At 38.3% G+C, this 19,211-nt stretch overlaps 1 protein-coding gene across 6 annotated transcripts in view; it reads right to left on the bottom strand.

The window, feature by feature from the left end:
* The window catches only part of CC2D2B (coiled-coil and C2 domain containing 2B), a 93,538-nt gene that overhangs the window by 63,252 nt on the left and 11,075 nt on the right, over nucleotides 1–19,211 (bottom strand). For 4 of the 6 annotated variants that reach the window (XM_045438353.1, XM_045438356.1, XM_045438357.1 and 1 more), the window contains exons 4-9: nucleotides 16,417–16,500; nucleotides 12,696–12,894; nucleotides 12,253–12,389; nucleotides 12,023–12,151; nucleotides 6,062–6,271; nucleotides 4,695–4,792 (exon numbers count right to left, since the gene is read on the bottom strand). In XM_045438353.1, coding sequence (XP_045294309.1) covers nucleotides 4,695–4,792; nucleotides 6,062–6,271; nucleotides 12,023–12,151; nucleotides 12,253–12,389; nucleotides 12,696–12,894; nucleotides 16,417–16,500 — 857 coding nt within the window. Of the gene's footprint in view, nucleotides 1–4,694; nucleotides 4,793–6,061; nucleotides 6,272–12,022; nucleotides 12,152–12,252; nucleotides 12,446–12,695; nucleotides 12,895–16,416; nucleotides 16,501–19,211 lie in introns of those variants that run through there. The other 2 variants (XM_045438355.1, XM_045438358.1) reach the window with 2 other exon arrangements.

Genomic DNA, 19,211 nt, shown 5'->3' with positions numbered 1-19,211 from the left:
TAGTGATCATATGATTTGGATATTGGTAATCTACAGTTTTTGAAGATGCCTCTTCTGTTTTATGACTTTGCAAACACACTATTAGTATGACAAATTACACTGACTTTCTAATGTTAAGTCACCCACCCTTGCATTCCTGGAATGGTCCCAACAACTTCACTGTATTAATTGACAGAATTCTGTTTAGCATGTTTGTAACTATGTTCATGCGTTAAATTGGGTTGCAAGAGTTTTTGTATTAAGTTTTGTTTTTATTTTTTTTTTTAACGTTTATTATTGAGAGACAGAGAGAGACAGAGCATGAACATGGGAGGGGCAGAGAGAGGAGGAGACACAGAATCCAAAGCAGGCTGCAGGCTCTGAGCTGTTAGCACAGAGCCAAACGCAGGGCTCGAACTCACAAACCGCGAGATCATGACCTGAGGTGAAGTTGGATGTTTAACCAACTGAGTCACCCAGGTGCTCCTCTAATCAATTTTGCTTTATATATTTTGAAGCCATATTATTATACACATATATGTGTATATGTGTGTATGCATATATATAAATACATCTTAATTAAACTGCATTATTTTCATGTACCTTCTTTATACCTAGTAAAACTTTTTTGCCTTAAACATCTATTTTACCTTATATTAATATAGCTATGCTGGCTTTATTTTGTTAGTGTTTGTATGGTATTTTTTCCCATTATTTCTATTCCCTAACTTTTTATATCTTTATGATCTAGATAAGTCTCTTATAAATAACATACAATTAGATTTTAGTTTTGGTTTTCCTCCTTTTAAAAAAATTTATTGAAATTTAGTTGACACGCAATGTTACATTAGTTTCAAGTGTACAACATAATGATTCAACAATTCTACAAGTTATACTATACTCACCACGAATTTGTCTAACATATGTCACCTTACAACACTAGTACAATACACTAGTACTGTATTTTCCATGCTGTACCTTTCATCCCTGTGACTTATTCATTCCATAACTGGAAGCTTGTACCTCCCACTCCCCTTCACCCGTCTTGTCCATCCCCTACCTCCTTCCTCTCTGGCAACCACCAGTTTGTTGTCTGTACTTATGGGTCTGTTTCTGCTTTTTGTTCATTTATTTGTTTTGTTTTCAGATTCCACATATAAATGAAATCATGGTATTTGTCTTTCTCTGTCTTACTTACTTCACTTAGCATAATACCCTTTAGGTCCATGTTGTCACAATTGGTAAGATCTCATTCTTTTTTATGGCTCGGTAATATTCTGTGGTATATGTGTGTATGTGTCTATGCGTGTGTGTGTGTGTGTGTGTGTGTGTGTGTGTGTACACCATATCTTTATTCATCTATTGACAGACACTTAGGTTGTTCCATATGGATTTTGCTTTCTAAATTCTAATCCAGTCTACCAACCTAGACAAAAATGGAGCACTTAGCTCATTTAGATATATTTAGGTTTCACTCCATTTTCTTTTATGTTTTCTAGTTGTCTCATATGTTTCTATGCTCCTTTTTCTCTCTTTTCTTGTCTTCTTTTGGATTGTTTGAATATTTCTTTATTATCTCATTTTCCTCTCCTATTGACTTGAAAGCTGTATTTTCTTTTAGATGTTGTAAGTTAAAATCTGAGCCCTTGATTTATCAAAGTCTAATTAAGCTTTACCCTTACTCTCCTCCTGAACAATGCAAGTATCTTTAATTACTCATCCTCCTCTATTCTTTACTCCATTCTACAAGTGATACATTTGAACTCTCTCTATATTTTTATACCCATGAGACACCATTACATCACTTGTTCACTGAGAATTGCCTGCATATTTACCACCTTTATTGCTCCCCAGTACTTCCTGATTCATTTTTTACTGTAAGCTCATGTTCCTTAGAATTCCAAATCTGTGAAAATCTCTGAGCTAAGGTTAAATTTGTGCTCTTCCAGAAAGAATATTTATTGGCTTTGCCAATTGTCTGCTGTCACTACTAATCTGGGACTATTTTAAATTCAGTTCTAAATCTGATATTTTAGATCACATAAGTACTATGAAGTCAGATTATAAATCTATATGAATGCTGGATTGTGGTTATGAATTTTCAAAGGAGCATTTTCCCCCTTCTGCCTAGTGACAAAGTCCAAGACAAATTTTTTTGTCATCCTCTTTATATTCCCCCTTCATGAGGTTTAACACCCATTATAGAATGATCTCTTACTAGACTTTCCAATTAAGTTGACCTTCGCTTTCTTTATCTTCTACTTTTGGTACTCCCTGAAACCATCTGAATGATAGCTCAAGGTTACTAATATTTAATAAATATCCTCAGCATAAAAGCTGGCTTTACCCCTCTCTAATTTTTATGATTTTTCCTTTCAGTTTGTTTTTGGCTTTTGCAGATTCCTTACTTTTTGCCATTTTGGGAATATGTTTATAAAGATAATATTCATATTTTATCAGACATTTTTAGTTGTTTTCATTAAAAGGGCCATTCATGAAATCTAGTCTACCAGAAATAGAAGCCCATTGCCATTTATTCATTCAGCAAATATTCACTGAATGCTTACTACATGCCAGGCACTGTGCTAGTTAAGAGGGATACAAAGATAAACAGATATACTCTCTGGGTTCAAGAAGCTTACAGACACGTAAACTAACCAATGCAATAAAATGTTATAGGTGTTATAACAGAAGTCCACACAGCTAGAGTGTGGGCATAAATAAGAGCTAAAAGGCAATAGCAGGGGAAAACTTAAGAGTATGTGACACCCAATTCAAATCAACAAACACATAATAAATATCTATTATGTGGTAGGGAATATTTTGGGTGCTGATAACTAATATCCCAACAGGGAAAAATGCAGAACAAGTAATTACAAATATAATGAATATTATGAAAGGGGGAATATGTAAATACCATGTGAATATACAAAATAAAGAGAGAGAGAAAGAATTTAATCTAATCTAATGGGCAAGTAAGAGCCTCCCTGAGAAACTTGAAATTGAATAAAATGCATATGTTGCCTAAGTGTCAGGTAGAAAACAATGAAAGAACCTTCTAGAAACAAGAGGCATTAAAACAAGGATACTTAGATATTAGACAACATAGTCCATTTAGGGCATTCAACTATGAAATTCCAAAGCAGAAAGCCCTAACATGAAGCTTGAGAGGGAAGCAGGAGTCCGGTTACATAGGGCCTTACAGATCATGCTAAAGCTATTGAATTTTATTGTGAAGGTAATAGGAAACCACTAATGTGGCTTATTTATTTAGAAAAATCACTTTGGTTTCAATACGGAGCATGGCTTAAAGAGAGGTATTCTAGGAGACTGAGTAGTCAGGCTATGAGATAAGCACCTGAAATACGGCAGAATCAGTGGGAATGTTTACTGTTTGGAGGTGAGGGATGAGAGAAGAGGCAAGAAGGGGGTTCATGAATGACTTACAGCTTTCTATCCTGCGTACCAGCTCATTGTGGGTATCAGGCACATAAAAGGTTAGATAGTCACAGAAGGTTAAATATATCTTTTCTAATGGAAACACTGTTTTTCAAATGTCCACAAACTACTCTTTGCAGCATTTCAACACCACTCTAAGAATTTTCCTGAATGTAAATCTATTACATTGCTTTTTTCTGCTTTGATAAAGCAATGATATCTTCAATGACCCTCCGACACACACACACACACACACACACGTGCAGACGTGCATAGTGGTAGGCCCTTATCTACCATCATCAGATCCCATCTAAAGCCTACTTTTCTCTTTTCTTCATTAAAGCTTACTTGCTCTGTGCCAATGTCTGTTCTTTGCCTTTAATTTTAGTTAATCTTATAAACAACACCAGTTTATGGTTTTGTAAATAGTGGTGGCTTCTATTCATTCATTCATTCATTCATTCAAGTAATGTTTATCAAGAACTCATTATGTGCCAGGACTTGTGCAAGGTAGATATCAACTTTCTCAGGTAACATTGTTTGTGTTTAACTAGATTATTCTAGGAAACCAATTATTTAAATTGACTGTTAAATAAATCTAGAGTTTGTAGAACCATGTCAGGTCAATGGGCAGGGAGTGAGCGAAATTCTTTAACTATCAAGTCACTCTCTTATATAGACATTTATTTTATCTTTGTGCATAAGTGAACTTTCTATACAATAAGTACCTCCCAGTGAGATTTCTTGCTTTTGGAGTGTCCTTGAGATGTACTTTATTTAGTTATTTCATACTTTCCTAACTTATCTTCCCAACTACTCTATAAGCTGATGGCTCCCAACTTGTACACCATTTTTTTTTTTTTTTTTACAGGGATCCTTAAATCTATATGCTCTTTGAGTAACGTTTTTAGCTGAATTAATTATCTTGTACATACGTATACATGGATTAATTCTCAAATATATACAAACACTTGAGGCTAATATGTTCCAAAAAATATTAGTGAACTCATGGTGGTTTTTAATTAGCATGTGTTTTTTTAAATCAATGGGTGTTAAAATTACAACTACTTTCATGTGACACTTCTATGAAATATTTTTACACAAAAATTTTTTTTTTTCAAAACTGCGTCTTAAGGAAAGGTTGGAACCATTTCTGTAGTTGTCTAAAGAGTGGGGACCTTGTATTTTTCTTATTTTATATCTTCCATAGCAAGTGCAATACTCTAAGGAGTTTCTTAATAAATGCTTGAGAAATACACGAATAGTCAAAAACCTACCTTATCTGCCAATAATAATCTTGTAAAGATTTTTTGGTTAGCTGACTTATTTCCAAATTTTCACTTGCTAATTTGGTAGCGTCTCTCAGTGCTATCAGCTACAACAAAGAAAAGAGCTTTTTAGTACATTTCATCCACTGTCACCAATACTCCAATTTCTCTGAAGGTCTAGGTGTGTGCAGCAGAAGCACAACTGTATAACCTTTTGTGTATTACTGTCTTATCTTCCAAAATATATTTCATATAAGTACCTTGGGGCAGAACTGAAAATACCCTCAATACATTATACCTATGGGCACCTGGGTGGCTCAGTAGGTTGAGCATCTGACTTGATTTCAGCTCAGGTCATGATCTCACAGTTCATGGGACTGAGCCCTGCATCAGACTCTGTGCTGACAGCACACAGCCTGCTCAGGATTCTCTCTCCCTCTCTCCGTTTTCCTCCCTCCCTCTCTCTCCCTCTCTCAAAATGAATTTAAAAAAGAAAGAAACATTATACCTAGATTCTTCTAATCAGTTCATTAATTAATGTAAAAAAAATGCCAACCAATTAAGATGGCATATTGAGCACAGGAATCTACCTTATCTTCCACAGTTACATTGGGGTTCTTCCATGGTTACAGAAAAGACATGTTTATCTGTCTTTGTCCATATCTACTGCCAACATCACATCCATATCTATATATGTATATTTATGGCTGCGTTTATATCTATATCTCTCTATAAAAAATAAATGTATAACATAGGAAAACAAGAAAAAATAAAACGAAAAGAAAAAGATATACTGAGGAAAGTATAAAGCAGAAATATCCATAGAGAATATCTTTAGAGAAATAAAACTGGAGGAAACTGTACCCTTAAACATGCATAGGAGAAATCTGTCACAGGGACAGTTTGTAGGAACTCTAAGACTAGAATCAATTAATATAAACATTTACTGGAAGAAATCAGAGAAGATCTCAACAAATAGGAAGACATATGATAGTCTTGGATAAGGAAACACAGTTTTTATAAAGATAAAATTTCTTTTGAAACTAATATAATAATATAATGCAATTACAGTAAATACAGTAATAGAATTTTAAAAATAGAAGTTGACAGGCTAATTCTAACACATGGAAGATCAAATCTTTAAGAGCATACAAAAACATCCTAGAAAAAATGAGGAGTCACTTGTCCTACTGCATTATAATTTAACAATTAAATATAGTAATTAAGACAGGGCAGGACTAGGGGCACCTGGGTGGCTCAGTTTGTTGAGCATCTGACTCTTGATTTCGGGTCTGTGATAGCTTGCTGTGCATGACTTGTTTTCTCTTTCAATATTAAATGGTCAACTCTATAAATAGAATAAAAACCATTCTCACCTTCTCATAAAGCAGCTGAGGTAAATTCTGTTGCTGCCTGTCCTGAAAACACTCATAAAGTTGAAGCAGCCTAGCACATAACACTTGTTCTTGATTGAAGAGAGGATGATGGCTGAACTGCAAACCCACAATGTTAAGATCTAATTGATACATTTCCCTTTGACCTTCCATTTTGTTCCTCATAGAGCTTTCCAGATCAGGTTTCACTGCCTTTTAAAGAAAAGTATGTACATAATGTTAACTTTATTCTTTGTATGTCTTTTGAAATTATATTGGGGCGCCTGGGTGGCTCAGTCGGTTGAGCGTCCGACTTCGGCTCAGGTCACGATCTCACGGTTTGTGAGTTCAAGCCCCGCGTCAGGCTCTGGGCTGATGGCTCAGAGCCTGGAGCCTGCTTCCGATTCTGTGTCCCCCTCTCACTCTGCCCCTCCCCCATTCATGCTCTGTCTCTCTCTGTCTCAGAAATAAACATTAAAAAAAAAAATTAAAAAAAAAAAAAAGAAATTATAAGTGATTTTTCCTTATAAAAGTAACACATTAACTGTAAGAAAATGAAGGGATACAGGAAAGCAATAAATAATTTGCTTTTTTTTCCTTGAAATTGATTATGGCCCTTGATTTCATAAAATATATTTATATTGCATCATTTTAATCATCTTTCTATAAATTAGTGTCACATACCTTATTGTTGTGTGCTGGTAGAAGTTAGACTTTCAAGTTATAAGCCCCACAATGATTTCCTATAGAAACATTATGACAAATGGTCTGTTTAGGTCTGTTGGGTCAATAGTTCGACTACCTGATGATCTCTAATAGTCATCCATGGGCCAGAGTTAAGTGGTAAACCCTTATTAAAACATTGTTCTTATGTGAATATATTGGTAATGCCTTGGAAAATCCCCTGGAGGGGACTGGACCCTCAAAATAAATGCTACCTAACAAGGAGACCATCTTTTGTTATACATGAGATTGTCTCCACGTGTATACCAAACTGCCCCTAAATTAGCTGAAGTCTGTAAACCTTAACCAATATACCAAATGATTCAATTATGTTTTAGTACACTATTCTGAATTTAAATACATGTGTTTGAATATGCACGTGACTAGTTTTTAGTGATGTAATTTGAGAGAGTTAAGGGGTTACTCAGCATAGATAGCCTAGTTCATGAATGCCTAGCCACTCTCAATAAGATCCATGACTGCATCCACCTAAAAAGGAGAGCTTGAGCCCTCTTTCTGGATCAGTCTGGTGTAATAGGATGTGCTTCCCAGTCTGTGCCATTGTTATTACAATCGCTGTTACACTGAAAAATTGCTGTTGTACCTTTGACTTGGTGTGGCAGACCCAGTGCTTCTCAAGAACTGTAGGTTACCAGTATGATGCCTACATTTCTCCCTATCTACTCTCTCCTGAGCCAGGAATATTCCCCTATTTCCTCACTGGCCTGAGGGGAGGCAAGAGAAGAGCCATAAAGTTTGTTTTGTTTTGTTTTATCCTTATCTTGTAAGTCTCTATGTTCTATGTAAGGACCAACTCAGAGAAGAAAACCTGTTCTTGATTCCACTTATAAGACTTAGTTAATTGGTAATAAAATGGTCATCTACCAGGCAAAAACACCAATGAAATAAACGGCTTTGGTATTAAGCAACCAAATTATAAATAAACTTTTGAAAATTAGAGTTCCTAAGCTAGAGATGCCTGTTTTATTGAGCAGATTCATCACTGGTCAGTTAAGTCAGAGGATTAAGAGAACTTCTAGAAGTAGGTAAGTGTGTTAGACCAAAAGCACAAAGATCTAGGCAACAATAAATCAAAGGCTGGATAAATGCAAAAAAACATCCAAGCTGGCGACAAGTATAAAATCTACGCAAACGCATAAGAGGAATGTTGGAAGAGGGAGTAAAGGGCATAGTCAAATGGTCAGGCAAAACTACTCAGCAAACAGGCAAATAAGGCCTGGGGTAGAGGAATCTGGCAGAGGCAAGAACAAAGACAGGACTTTAGTATTTGGGCAGCTATTACCTGTGCTTCAGTCGCCCTCATATTTCTTTTATTCTGGTGAGAAACCACAAATGAGTCTTGCCTCCAAGGCTAGCTGGGCTGAGTAACAAATGTGGAGAAGATAAAAGGGGAAAGCAGGCAGAAGCATTTGGCTGATACAAATTCCAGAACATTATCTGTTAAGGATGCTACAGAATGAATTTGAATACTCAGTTTAGATGCTTGGTGAAGTGACATTTCCATTTACTTCCAAGTCTAAGAGTCCATGAGATACTGAAATTGTGCTTGGATAAAGCGAGAACACAGGCATTTGAGGAAAAAGGTACTTGTTTAGCCCAGTGGTTTCCAACTTGGGATTATGGTGGTTACAAAGGTTAATCTGGATGGTGGTTAATATTTCTCCAAAAATTATACATTTTGCATTTATTTGTTTTCATACAATTGTTCGTTCATTCATTCAGCAAACTATGAGTTGTTTCAAGGATCTCTCTCCCTAAGAAGAATCATCTCAGATAATTATGTCAAAATATCTGTGCTTTATCCTCAGCAATATTTAGATAAAACATATTGTCGCTATAAGGTGTAAATGCTATGCCATATAAGAGCAAAGAACAAGATGAGATAAAATCTAGGGGTTTTCCCTCTTCCCTCTTTCATTCTTTCATTTTTATTTTTAATGGATATGGATTTTTATAGTAACCAAACTGGAAAAAACAGAAAGACATTGCAATGTTGGGTGTGTATGTGTGTTGGGGATGGAAAGCTCATTTAAAAAATGTCAGTAAATGTGTAATATTATAAATTAGGATAGGGCAGAGACATTACCAGTCTCTCATGGTGTGACAGGCACCATGCAAAAAATATTTTCCAAGATTATGGCAGTCAGCTGATGTCTTTCTCTTCTGATGTATACTAGGACTATAAAAGTTGACATCTACTGAGGTTGCATTACAAATAATACAAGCACTCATTGAGTGTCTATTATATGCTAGGCATTTGGATATGTGTTAGCAATTGATTTAAAAAAAAAGAAAAGGAAAGAAAATACCACTCTCTTCAGTCAAGCAGGAAAGAGATTAGGTAAACAGAGGATACAGATACAGATTGAATCTTAACAAAACTGCAACCCAGTCTGAAGTCAATAAAGTCTCGAACTGGGTTAAGATTTATTATCCCCACTCAATATGCCTAACAAAGCAAAGGACAGAACCTTTCTGAAAAAAAGATATCATCTAGAGCTTTTATAACTTTTCATACATGCTTTGACACAATAAAAAGCCTTTTATTAAAAAAATTTTTTTTTCAACGTTTATTTATTTTTGGGACAGAGAGAGACAGAGTATGAACGGGGGAGGGGCAGAGAGAGAGGGAGACCCAGAATCGGAAACAGGCTCCAGGCTCTGAGCCATCAGCCCAGAGCCTACGCGGGGCTCGAACTCACGGACCGCGAGATTGTGACCTGGCTGAAGTCGGACGCTTAACCGACTGCGCCACCCAGGCGCCCCAAAAAGCCTTTTAAAAAATAGAGTAAAAGTTTAAAAAACAGAGTTAAAGGGAAAATACATGAAAAAATGGGAGTATTCTAGAAGAAAACTGGAATATATACATAAGACTCAACTGTCAAAAGAACATTTTAAAGCTAAAATTATACTGAAAATATCTGAAATTAAGAATTCATTAGACAGGTGATTCTGGGAATACCATGGCAATATAGTTTTACATATTCCCAAATCTCTACCTTTAAAACAGGCAGAGACGGATGCCTGGGTGGCTCAGTCAGTTAAGCATCTAACTTCAGCCCAGGTCATGATCTCACAGTTCGTGGGTTCAAGCCATGCGTCAGGTTCTGTGCTGACAGCTCAGAGCCTGGAGCCTGCTTCAGATTCTGTGTCTGCCTTTCTCTCTGCCCCTCCCCTGCTTGTGCTCTGTCTCTCTCTCTCTCTCATGTTTAATGTCTAAATAAACATTAAAAAATTTTAAAAAAATAATAAAAATAAATAAAACAGGCAGAGAAACTAGATAGCAAAGCTCAAAATCCATGGATAAGATCCATAACAAAACTAGATCTCAAGAATCCTCCATGAAACCCAAAATATAAGTGGATGGAGACAAACCACTGACAGTAAAAAGACCTGCATGGTATTGGTGATTGTGTGGAAGAGAGGCGCAATGAAGCCATTGAAGGCCCTGACGGCAGGAGAACCCCAAAGGGCCAACAGATATTCACCAGAAAGTACAGCATCCCAACTGGGAAACAACAGGTAAAATTGGAAGAGGTTTTATCTACTCCAACTGTGGGTGAGTGCAAGGGGTTTTGCTAAGAACTACAGGGGCTTAGAGGCACCTACTTCCTAAGAAGTTTTAGGACAAGTCTTCATACTAAAGAGAAACTGCTACGAGTGGAATACAAATTGAAAAGGCCGGGGATCACAGAGATTACAGAAAGAGAAGGTACAGAAAAATATCTAGGAAGAGAAACACAGCCAAGAAATTTCAGAAATCCAGCCACTATATTTTTTTAACCCTATACAAGAACAATAGAGTTCTGTGACATTATTAGAAAAAGCTTTCTAGGAACGCCAAGCCTTTTCTCTAAAAGTTCAGGAAAACTAATTTAATATAAAATGAGTAGTAGAAAAAAAGGCTCAAGATTAAATCTATAGAAATAAGAATAATGAATAAACAGTAAAATACTATCCCCACTGACAAAGTACAACAGAAAGACATCCAGAAACAGATAAAAATAGAAATGTACTTCCAAATGAACGAAAAGTATTGAGAAAAATTGTATGACATTAAAGAACATAAATCAGAATTAGAAAAATAGAGAAACCAGGTGACAGACGGAAAGTGACAGAAAGAATTAAAAATAAAAAATAATTTAGGGGCGCCTGGATGGCTCAGTCAGTAAGGGGTCCAACTTCAGCTCACGTCATGATCTCCCCATCTGTGAGTTCAAACCCTGCACAGATACTGCATGGGATTCTCTCTCTCCCTCTCTCTCTCTGCCCCTCTCCCCTCAAATAAATAAACATAAAAAAAAAAAAAAAGAGCAAAGCAACAGAGGGAGTAAAGAATAACATCCTGTAAGTATTTTTAGTATTATTTCCACTTTGTATCTACTTATAGCCAAATCTCTTATATATGGAATAGTTAAGGCAAGTGAATGGGCAACTGAGTCTTGTAAACAGTTCTGATTTAAAATTTTCGGGCCAATTTTTTTATGTTTATTTATTTTTGAGAGAGAGAGTGTGTGTGCATGCCTGTGGGGAAGGATCAGTGAGAGAGTGAGATAGAGTATCCCAAGCAGGCTTTGCGCTGACAGCACAGAGCCTGATGTGGGGCTTGAACTCACTAACTGTGAGACCATGACCTGAACCGAAGTTGGAAGCTTAACCAAATGAGCTACCCAGGCGCCCCAAACCAATTTTTAAATGTAACTATTTCTGTCTAAGTATTTCTTCTCTTAGGTTAATGGACTGCTAATTTTCACAATGTCTTGGAATACATATAAAATTTGTTTCTTTGACTATAATATATATTCATTTTTAAAATTTAGAACAGAGAAATAAAGCAAAAATAATCCTATGCCCTACAAGAGATAATTAATTATTAACTTTGATATATTTTTCCACTTTTAATCTATCTACACATGTATGTATACACTTAGTCATTCATTGATTCATTTATTCTTTATTCTTATAAAATTAGGATCACATATAACTTTGCATTCTGCTTTTTTCTCACTTGGCATTTTATTTCGAGCATTTCCTCCACATCACTGAATATTCCTCAAAAACATAATTTTCATGACTATTTTACATTTCATCATAGTTTTGCCATTTATTATTAGACTTACTAATATCAATAAAGGGTGAATTAACACCACAAAGACATAAGTTATCATTGATATTACAAGAATTCTTTTAACCATCATTACAAATAAACTTGCCGGTTACCTTTCTGTATATGGTCTTTAGTGCTGGATTTAAAGATCCCTTGCTTGTGTTTAGCCTGAAATTCCACGATTGTCTGATGGGTGAAGGTAATGACATAATTTCTCCACTTTCTTCAAACCAACTCTTCCCCTATCAAAAATATTCAAGAAACAGAGTAACACGGTATTTCACTAAAAACAAACGTCACATACTCTGAATGAGTGATGTAACTTGGTAGCTGGCGTACTTGCCTCTTCTACGGTAAGTAGGCGATTTTCCATTTTGTTGCAGGTCTTTTTGTGGATTTCTGGTTTTCTCTGAATATAGAATCCTTCATCTTCTAAAATGCGTGGCATCATATCTTTTGGCAGTTTATGCTCGTTGGCCACTTCATAACAAAACCTTGATATTACTCTAAAGTCCAAAATCCTAAACTGGTACTGACTACACAAGAAGCAAAAGGTAATTATCATATCCCCTACCACTAAAGTCTAGCAGGAAGTCTAAATGTATACATACAATGAATGAGCTCTTTTAACCAGTTTCCTTAAAGTCAGAGAAGACATGAGGAACAAATACAGAAAACTTGCTCTAGTTTTAGCTCGGTAGTTTGTATCTATCCAGCATACAAAAAGCTATTATTCTACCATATGATTCATTCATGAATTAAATATTTCATTGTAAGGAATTTTACCTGGAGAATTACTTGGCACAAAAATGTTTGCCTGTTGTTTTCTGATTTGTTCTTGATCAACTTCATATTCAGCAGCTTTTACTTCAAGTAAATCTGGAAAAACGACTTCCTGCATAAAATCTTCACCTTGGTCTTCAGCAAAATTTTGTAAATTATCATCAAGTGAAAAGTGTTTGGGATAGCTGTCATTTACTGATCTCTGTTGAATACCAAGAAGAAAAATAAGTAAATGTGTTGTCCCCAAGATTAATACATAGATAAATGAGATGTATTGGGACCTTGCTGTGAATTGTCTTTCTGATCCATGCCACCTAGTTCAAGTTTGAGCTGAAACTGTTACAATAAAATTTCATTGAACATAGAGGAACTCATTTAAGGCTTAACAATATGCAGTATGATTTTTCTATATCCCTTCTTTGCAGTTCACATGAAAGATTACTGGAATAGAACTATAATTCAAGCCCTTCCTCTCTCATGGAGAATGTCCTGAGATACTGGATTATGATATTTCAACCACTGAGAATTCAGTTGTAGGGCAAAGTCCAGAGACATAAGGCCATACAGTCTTAAACTGCATTTTTTTTCACCATTCAGGAAGGTGACCAGATCACCTTCCTGGTCTTTACTGTGCAGCTCACAGCAGAGCAGGGTCTGTGCTGTTAGGTGTTATGTGACAGGGAGTATGAGGTCAGAAGCATCCACCTAACTTTCCATGCATAAGTGTAGATGGATACACTTGAGTATGGTGTGGTAGAAAAGAGATATCACTGACTCCCCCCGCCCCCCATGTCACAGGAACATGTCTTGCTGATTGTGGTGTGATAGGCAGAACTGTCTGAAAATAACCTTGGACCTCACTTTGGGCTGTCCAGACAATATATTTGGGACCAGGACTCCCCTTTCTCCCAGCAGGAAGAAACTCAACCCCCGACAAAACAGTGGCTTTCTTCTCTCTGTGACGAGGAAGTCATCAGGGCAATGGCTTCTCCAGACAGCTCCTCTCAACAATCCAGACCTAGGAGCACCTGGGTGGCTCAGTTGGTTAAGCATCTGACTTTGGCTCAGGTCATGATCTCACGGTTCATGAGTTTGAGTGCCGGGTCAGGCTCTGTGTTGAAATCTCAGTGCCTGGAGCCTGCTTTGGATTCTGTGTCTCCCTCTCTCTCTCTGCCCCTCCCCCACTCGTGCTCTGCCTCTTACTCTCAAAAAAAGATAAATAAATAAACACTGAAAAAAATTTAAATAATCCTAAACCCGGACTCACTGAAGTCCAAGTAGCTGGTCTGCCTCACTGACCTAATTGCTCTCCTGCCTGCCCTCCAAGAAGGAAAGCAGCCATAACCAGAGCACCTGACCCTGGTATACTCTGCTGGCTGGCCTTTCTCTTGTTTTCTCAGAAAAGCTCACTCTTTAACCCATATTGTGAGACTCTAGGACGTCAAATGACTTGGCAGAGCATGCACATGTTTGAAACCTATTCAGCATCCGTTGGACCATTCACTGAGTGCCTAATACGTTTCAGGAAGAAAATAAACAAATAGATAAGGGATATAGGTTGGGTGGTGACAAGTATGTTGAGAAACAGAAAAGCAAGATAAGGGGTTAGAGAATACCAGGCCAGGTGGGTGGGGCTACTAGACAGAGTTGTCAGACACAGTATCTTAGATTATGTGTCACTTGAACAGAGACCCAAAGGTAGTGAGAGAGAGAGAGCATGAGGATAAGGGAAAATCTTCCTACACAAATCAAAGGTAGAAGTCCTTGAGGCAGGAGCATGCTGTGAGGAATAAGAAGGAGGCCAATCTGGCTGGAGTTGGGTGGGAGAAGGGCAAGGTAGTGAGCAATGAGGTCAGAGAGGTACCAAGGGGGCCAGGTCACATGGCCTTGGAGGACTTGAGGTTTTGTTTTGAGTGACATAGGAAACCATTAGAAGGTGTAAACGAAAGCATGGTCTTAGATCTTAACAGGATCACTCTGACCACTGTATGACACAGAAAATAGCCTGTTGAGGTAATAGTGAAAACAGAGGGTGACACTGACAATGATCCAGATGAGAGGTTATGGTGGCTTAGACTAGGGTTGTACCAGTGGGGGTGGTGAAAAGTGGGTCAGATTCTAGGATACTTTGAAGGTAGAACCAATGGGATTTGTGATGAATTGGATGTGAGGTATATTGTCATTTGTTTATTTATCTTCTTCCTGTAACACGTTAGGCACTCAATGAATGTTCCAATGAGTGTTGAATAAATGAATTTCAAACATGTACATGCTCCGCCAAGTCATCTGACCTCCCAGAGTCTCATAGTATGGGTTAAAGAATGAATTTTTCTGGGAAAATAAAAGAATACCTGTATCCATAAAAGAGGATCCAAGGATGACACCAAGGTTCAGCTGAGCAACTGGAAAATGGAATGGCCATTTACAAATATGATTCTATTCATACAAAAGTCCGTGTCCGTGCAAGTATGGGCATAAGCATAGAGAAAGATGTGGAAAATGATAGTGGTTTATTTCAGAGCAGTGGGATTTCCTGTGATTTTCAGTTTCTTCCACATGTTTTCTGAATTTTTAAAAATAATGTACATACTTTCTTTAAACTTTTAAAAGATAAAGCTCTTTTTATTGTAGAAAAAACAACAATAACAAAGAAGGACCGAATGGGCCGGGGCAGGATGCAGAGAAACGGGGGTGGAAGGGAAAGGGAAGTAAATCAGAATGCAAATGGGTGTCCAAGAGGGACTCCTGAAGCCTGAGGGATTAGAAAACAGCTGAGGGGTGTCAAGAGACACTGGGTCCAGTAGTGCTGGGGGAGAGGACCAAGGAAACTGTGCAGAGACTGAAGGCAGAGAGGAGTTAGAGAAAGGGTAGAAGAACAGAAGCAGGCAGGGACAGCGGCGGGGGGATGGACACTCAGGAGATGGGGAAAGACTCGTGAGACTAACTGGTACTGGAGGAGCGGACCACCAGGGAGTAACAGGAGGCTGAGGAGTTTGGAGAGAAGCGGAAGAACTGCTACAAATTAGAAGAGTCCTGGATCAGACAGGGAGGGAGGAAGAATCAGTTATCCACGGAGAGTAATGGAGATCATGGAGAACAGCGTGGGACACTTGGAGAGAAGGACAGGAACAACAAAAGAAAAAGAAAACACGGGTTTTGGAGGGAAAGCCGGTGCTTCCAGCTCTATTGATGTTTAACCCTCTGTGCCTGAGCTTCCTTGCCTATAAAGTAGAGATTATAGTAACACCTGCCTCACACGATTAGGATGAGGATTGGATGATATGGTCCATATTAAAAATTCAGTACAGCATTGGGCATCCAGTAAGCACTCAATCAATGTTTAGAATTATTATTTTGAACATATTCTTAATTTTTTTTTTCAACGTTTAATTATTTTTGGGACAGAGAGAGACAGAGCATGAACGGGGGAGGGGCAGAGAGAGAGGGAGACACAGAATCGGAAACAGGCTCCAGGCTCTGAGCCATCAGCCCAGAGCCCGACGCGGGGCTGGAACTCACGGACCGCGAGATCGTGACCTGGCTGAAGTCGGACGCTTAACCGACTGCGCCACCCAGGCGCCCCGATTTTGAACATATTCTTAACTAAAAGAGAAGAAGGTGACTCAGTAATAAAAATTTCATCTCCCATCCAAGCATTTCATTCTATGCCTTTAATAAAGAGTTCATTGTCCTGAGGCACAAGAGGAAGGGGAACAAATCCAACCTGCTCTGAACACCGGCCTGAATCGGAGCCTTTGTCACCACGCGGCATGAAAAACGAAAGGCCTTCATCGAATGAGACTTCAGTCTGTGGATTAAACAATGGTAAACTGGTATTCAGGGTGGAAATACTTTTTTCTGCTTCTATGTAGAAGAAAAACTTTTGTGTAATGTGGTAAACACTAATTATTATCTTAGTCGTGAGCAAGGAGCACCAAGAGTCTGTTTGGTTCATTACGTTTTTTGGTTTTTGTTTTGAAGGTTCTGGTAACTGCAATAAGAAACAGAATGATGTAGAGCCCAGTTCTTCTGCTTCCCAAACTATCTCTTCACTACTAAGAGTACTAATACTAAGAGTATTACCTTACAGTTTGACCAAAATGAAGGCACAGGGCAAATTCTTTTTTCTCCCAGTTTTTGGGTGCTCTGATGTGCTAACACACGAGTACCACCGCAGGGCATCTACAGCCTTTGCGGCTATAGGTAGTTCAAAGTATTAAAAGTGGCATATTCTTAGTTATAAGTTTGCTGATAAATAAGCTCTCATTTTTCAATACTGTCAAGTCTGAATCTTTTAAATGTAAATTACCATTTCTTTCTCACACACATATCAAAATGAACTGTTTGTAGGGAGATTTGGGAGAGGAATTAATTCCATAATAAAAAATAAAACTCAGGGGCGCCTGGGTGGCTCAGTCAGTTAAAGGATCTGACTTCACTTCGGCTCAGGTCATGATCTCACAGTAGCCATGAGGTGGAGCCCTGCATTGGGCTCCCTGCTGTCAGCACAGAGTCTGCTACAGATCCTCTGTCCCTCTCTCTTTTGCCCTCCCCCGCTGGTGCCCATGATCGATCTCTCTCTCTCTCTCTCTGTCAAAACTAAACAAACATTAAAAAAAAAAAAAGTAAAACTCATAGTTACTAGAAGCCAAATAATTTTAAAATATGTAAAATACAAAGTTTACTTTATACCTTGTTCGTATCTACAATGCAACTGTCACATTAACTTTAAAAGTTATTAACCCTGGGGCTCCTGGGTGGCTCAGTCAGTTCAGCATGAGACTCTTGATTTCAGCTCAGGTCATGATCTCACAGTTCATGAGACCGAGCCCCACATTCAGGCTCTGTACTGGCAGCGCAAATCCTGCTTGGGATTCTCTCTCTCTCTCTCTCTCTCTCTCTCTCTCTCTCTCCCCCCCCCGTCAAAATAAATAAACTTTAAAATAAAAAATAAAAAATTCACCCTGCAACAATGCTGCATATCTAAATTGTCAGTATACACTTTACTTCCCTTCATCTCTGCTCATTGCAAAACCACTTGCTAAAATCCTCAACTTCCTGAGCAGATATTTCTATCTAGTGGTTGGTATGGAGAGTCTTAGAAGCCAATTTCTCCTCCTTTGAATGCATAATTCTGTAAGTTAACTAAAAATCGTTAAATCATACACTTAAAATGAGTGAATTTTTGCAACATAAAGTATATCTCTATAAAGCTGTTTTATTATTTTTTTTTATTTATTATTTTTTTTTTTAATTTTTTTTTTTTTTTCAACGTTTATTTATTTTTGGGACAGAGAGAGACAGAGCATGAACGGGGGAGGGGCAGAGACAGAGGGAGACACAGAATCGGAAACAGGCTCCAGGCTCCGAGCCATCAGCCCAGAGCCCGACGCGGGGCTCGAACTCACAGACCGCGAGATCGTGACCTGGCTGAAGTCGGACGCTCAACCGACTGCGCCACCCAGGCGCCCCTATAAAGCTGTTTTAAAAAGTGTAAAGAGGGAGGGGTTAAGATGGGGGACCCTGGACTTTCCTTGTGTCTCAAACACAGCTGTATTGAGGTCAGATCACTTGGAACACCTAGGAAATCGACCTGCCGACTGGCAGAAGGATCTCCACAGTTGGAGGGAGACAGTGTGGTAGGTGCGAGGTGCATGGAAGTGAATTGGGGGAGAGTAAAATAGTGGCGCCACGGAGGGGAGGGAACCCTTTCCATGGAGAGACCAAAGGGAGAGAAAGAGAGAGAGATTGAGAAAGTGTGGCATCAATTTCTCACAAAAGGAAAACCTCTCTGGACCACAGACTGGGGAGCAAAAAGTGCTGAGTTCCACAGGGTTGTTTGTCTGTCAATGTGTTTGTTTTCCACAGGGTTTTTTGTTTTTTGTTTTTTTTTTTTCCACAAACTTCAATTGGAGCTCAAACTCTGAGGTTTTGGAAGTGCGCAACTTTCTCTGGAGCAGAGCTGTGACATGTGCTCCTGGGGAGGAGAAGCTGTCCCCTGAGTGCACAGTGTGGTACAGAGATCTCTGGGGCGCATTGTGAGAGAACATTCCCTTTCCTGGAGTACTTTTGGAAGAGGGTTTATTGCCTCCCCAAGGACAAAAGACCCTAAGGGTGCCAGCCAAAGACCTTTCATCAACAGGGCACAGAGGTGCATCCAGGGGAACATAACCTCTGCTACTTTTAGCAGTGCTACTCCATAGATTCTGTGCACTGTGCAGGCGGGGGGCTGTTTTTCAGGGATAGAGGGTGTCAGACACCGTGTGAAGAAGCTCTACTCTGGAGGAGGGGAATGGATCCACGTTTAAGACTTTGGGTTTTGAGCATCTGACAAAATACAGCATCCTTTCTTGATAAAAGCCCTCAAGAAAGTCGGGATAGAAGGTATCCTAAGATACCTAGGAATAAACCTAGCCAAAGAGGTAAAAGATCTGTATGCTGAAAACTATACAAACTTATGAAAGAAATTGAAGAAGTAATAGAGAATCACTCCATGGATTGGAAAAACAAATATTGTTA

This window comes from Leopardus geoffroyi, chromosome D2 (genome assembly GCF_018350155.1).
Source record: "Leopardus geoffroyi isolate Oge1 chromosome D2, O.geoffroyi_Oge1_pat1.0, whole genome shotgun sequence".
Lineage (NCBI taxonomy): Eukaryota > Metazoa > Chordata > Mammalia > Carnivora > Felidae > Leopardus > Leopardus geoffroyi.
This window is presented reverse-complemented; position numbering and strand designations above follow the sequence as displayed.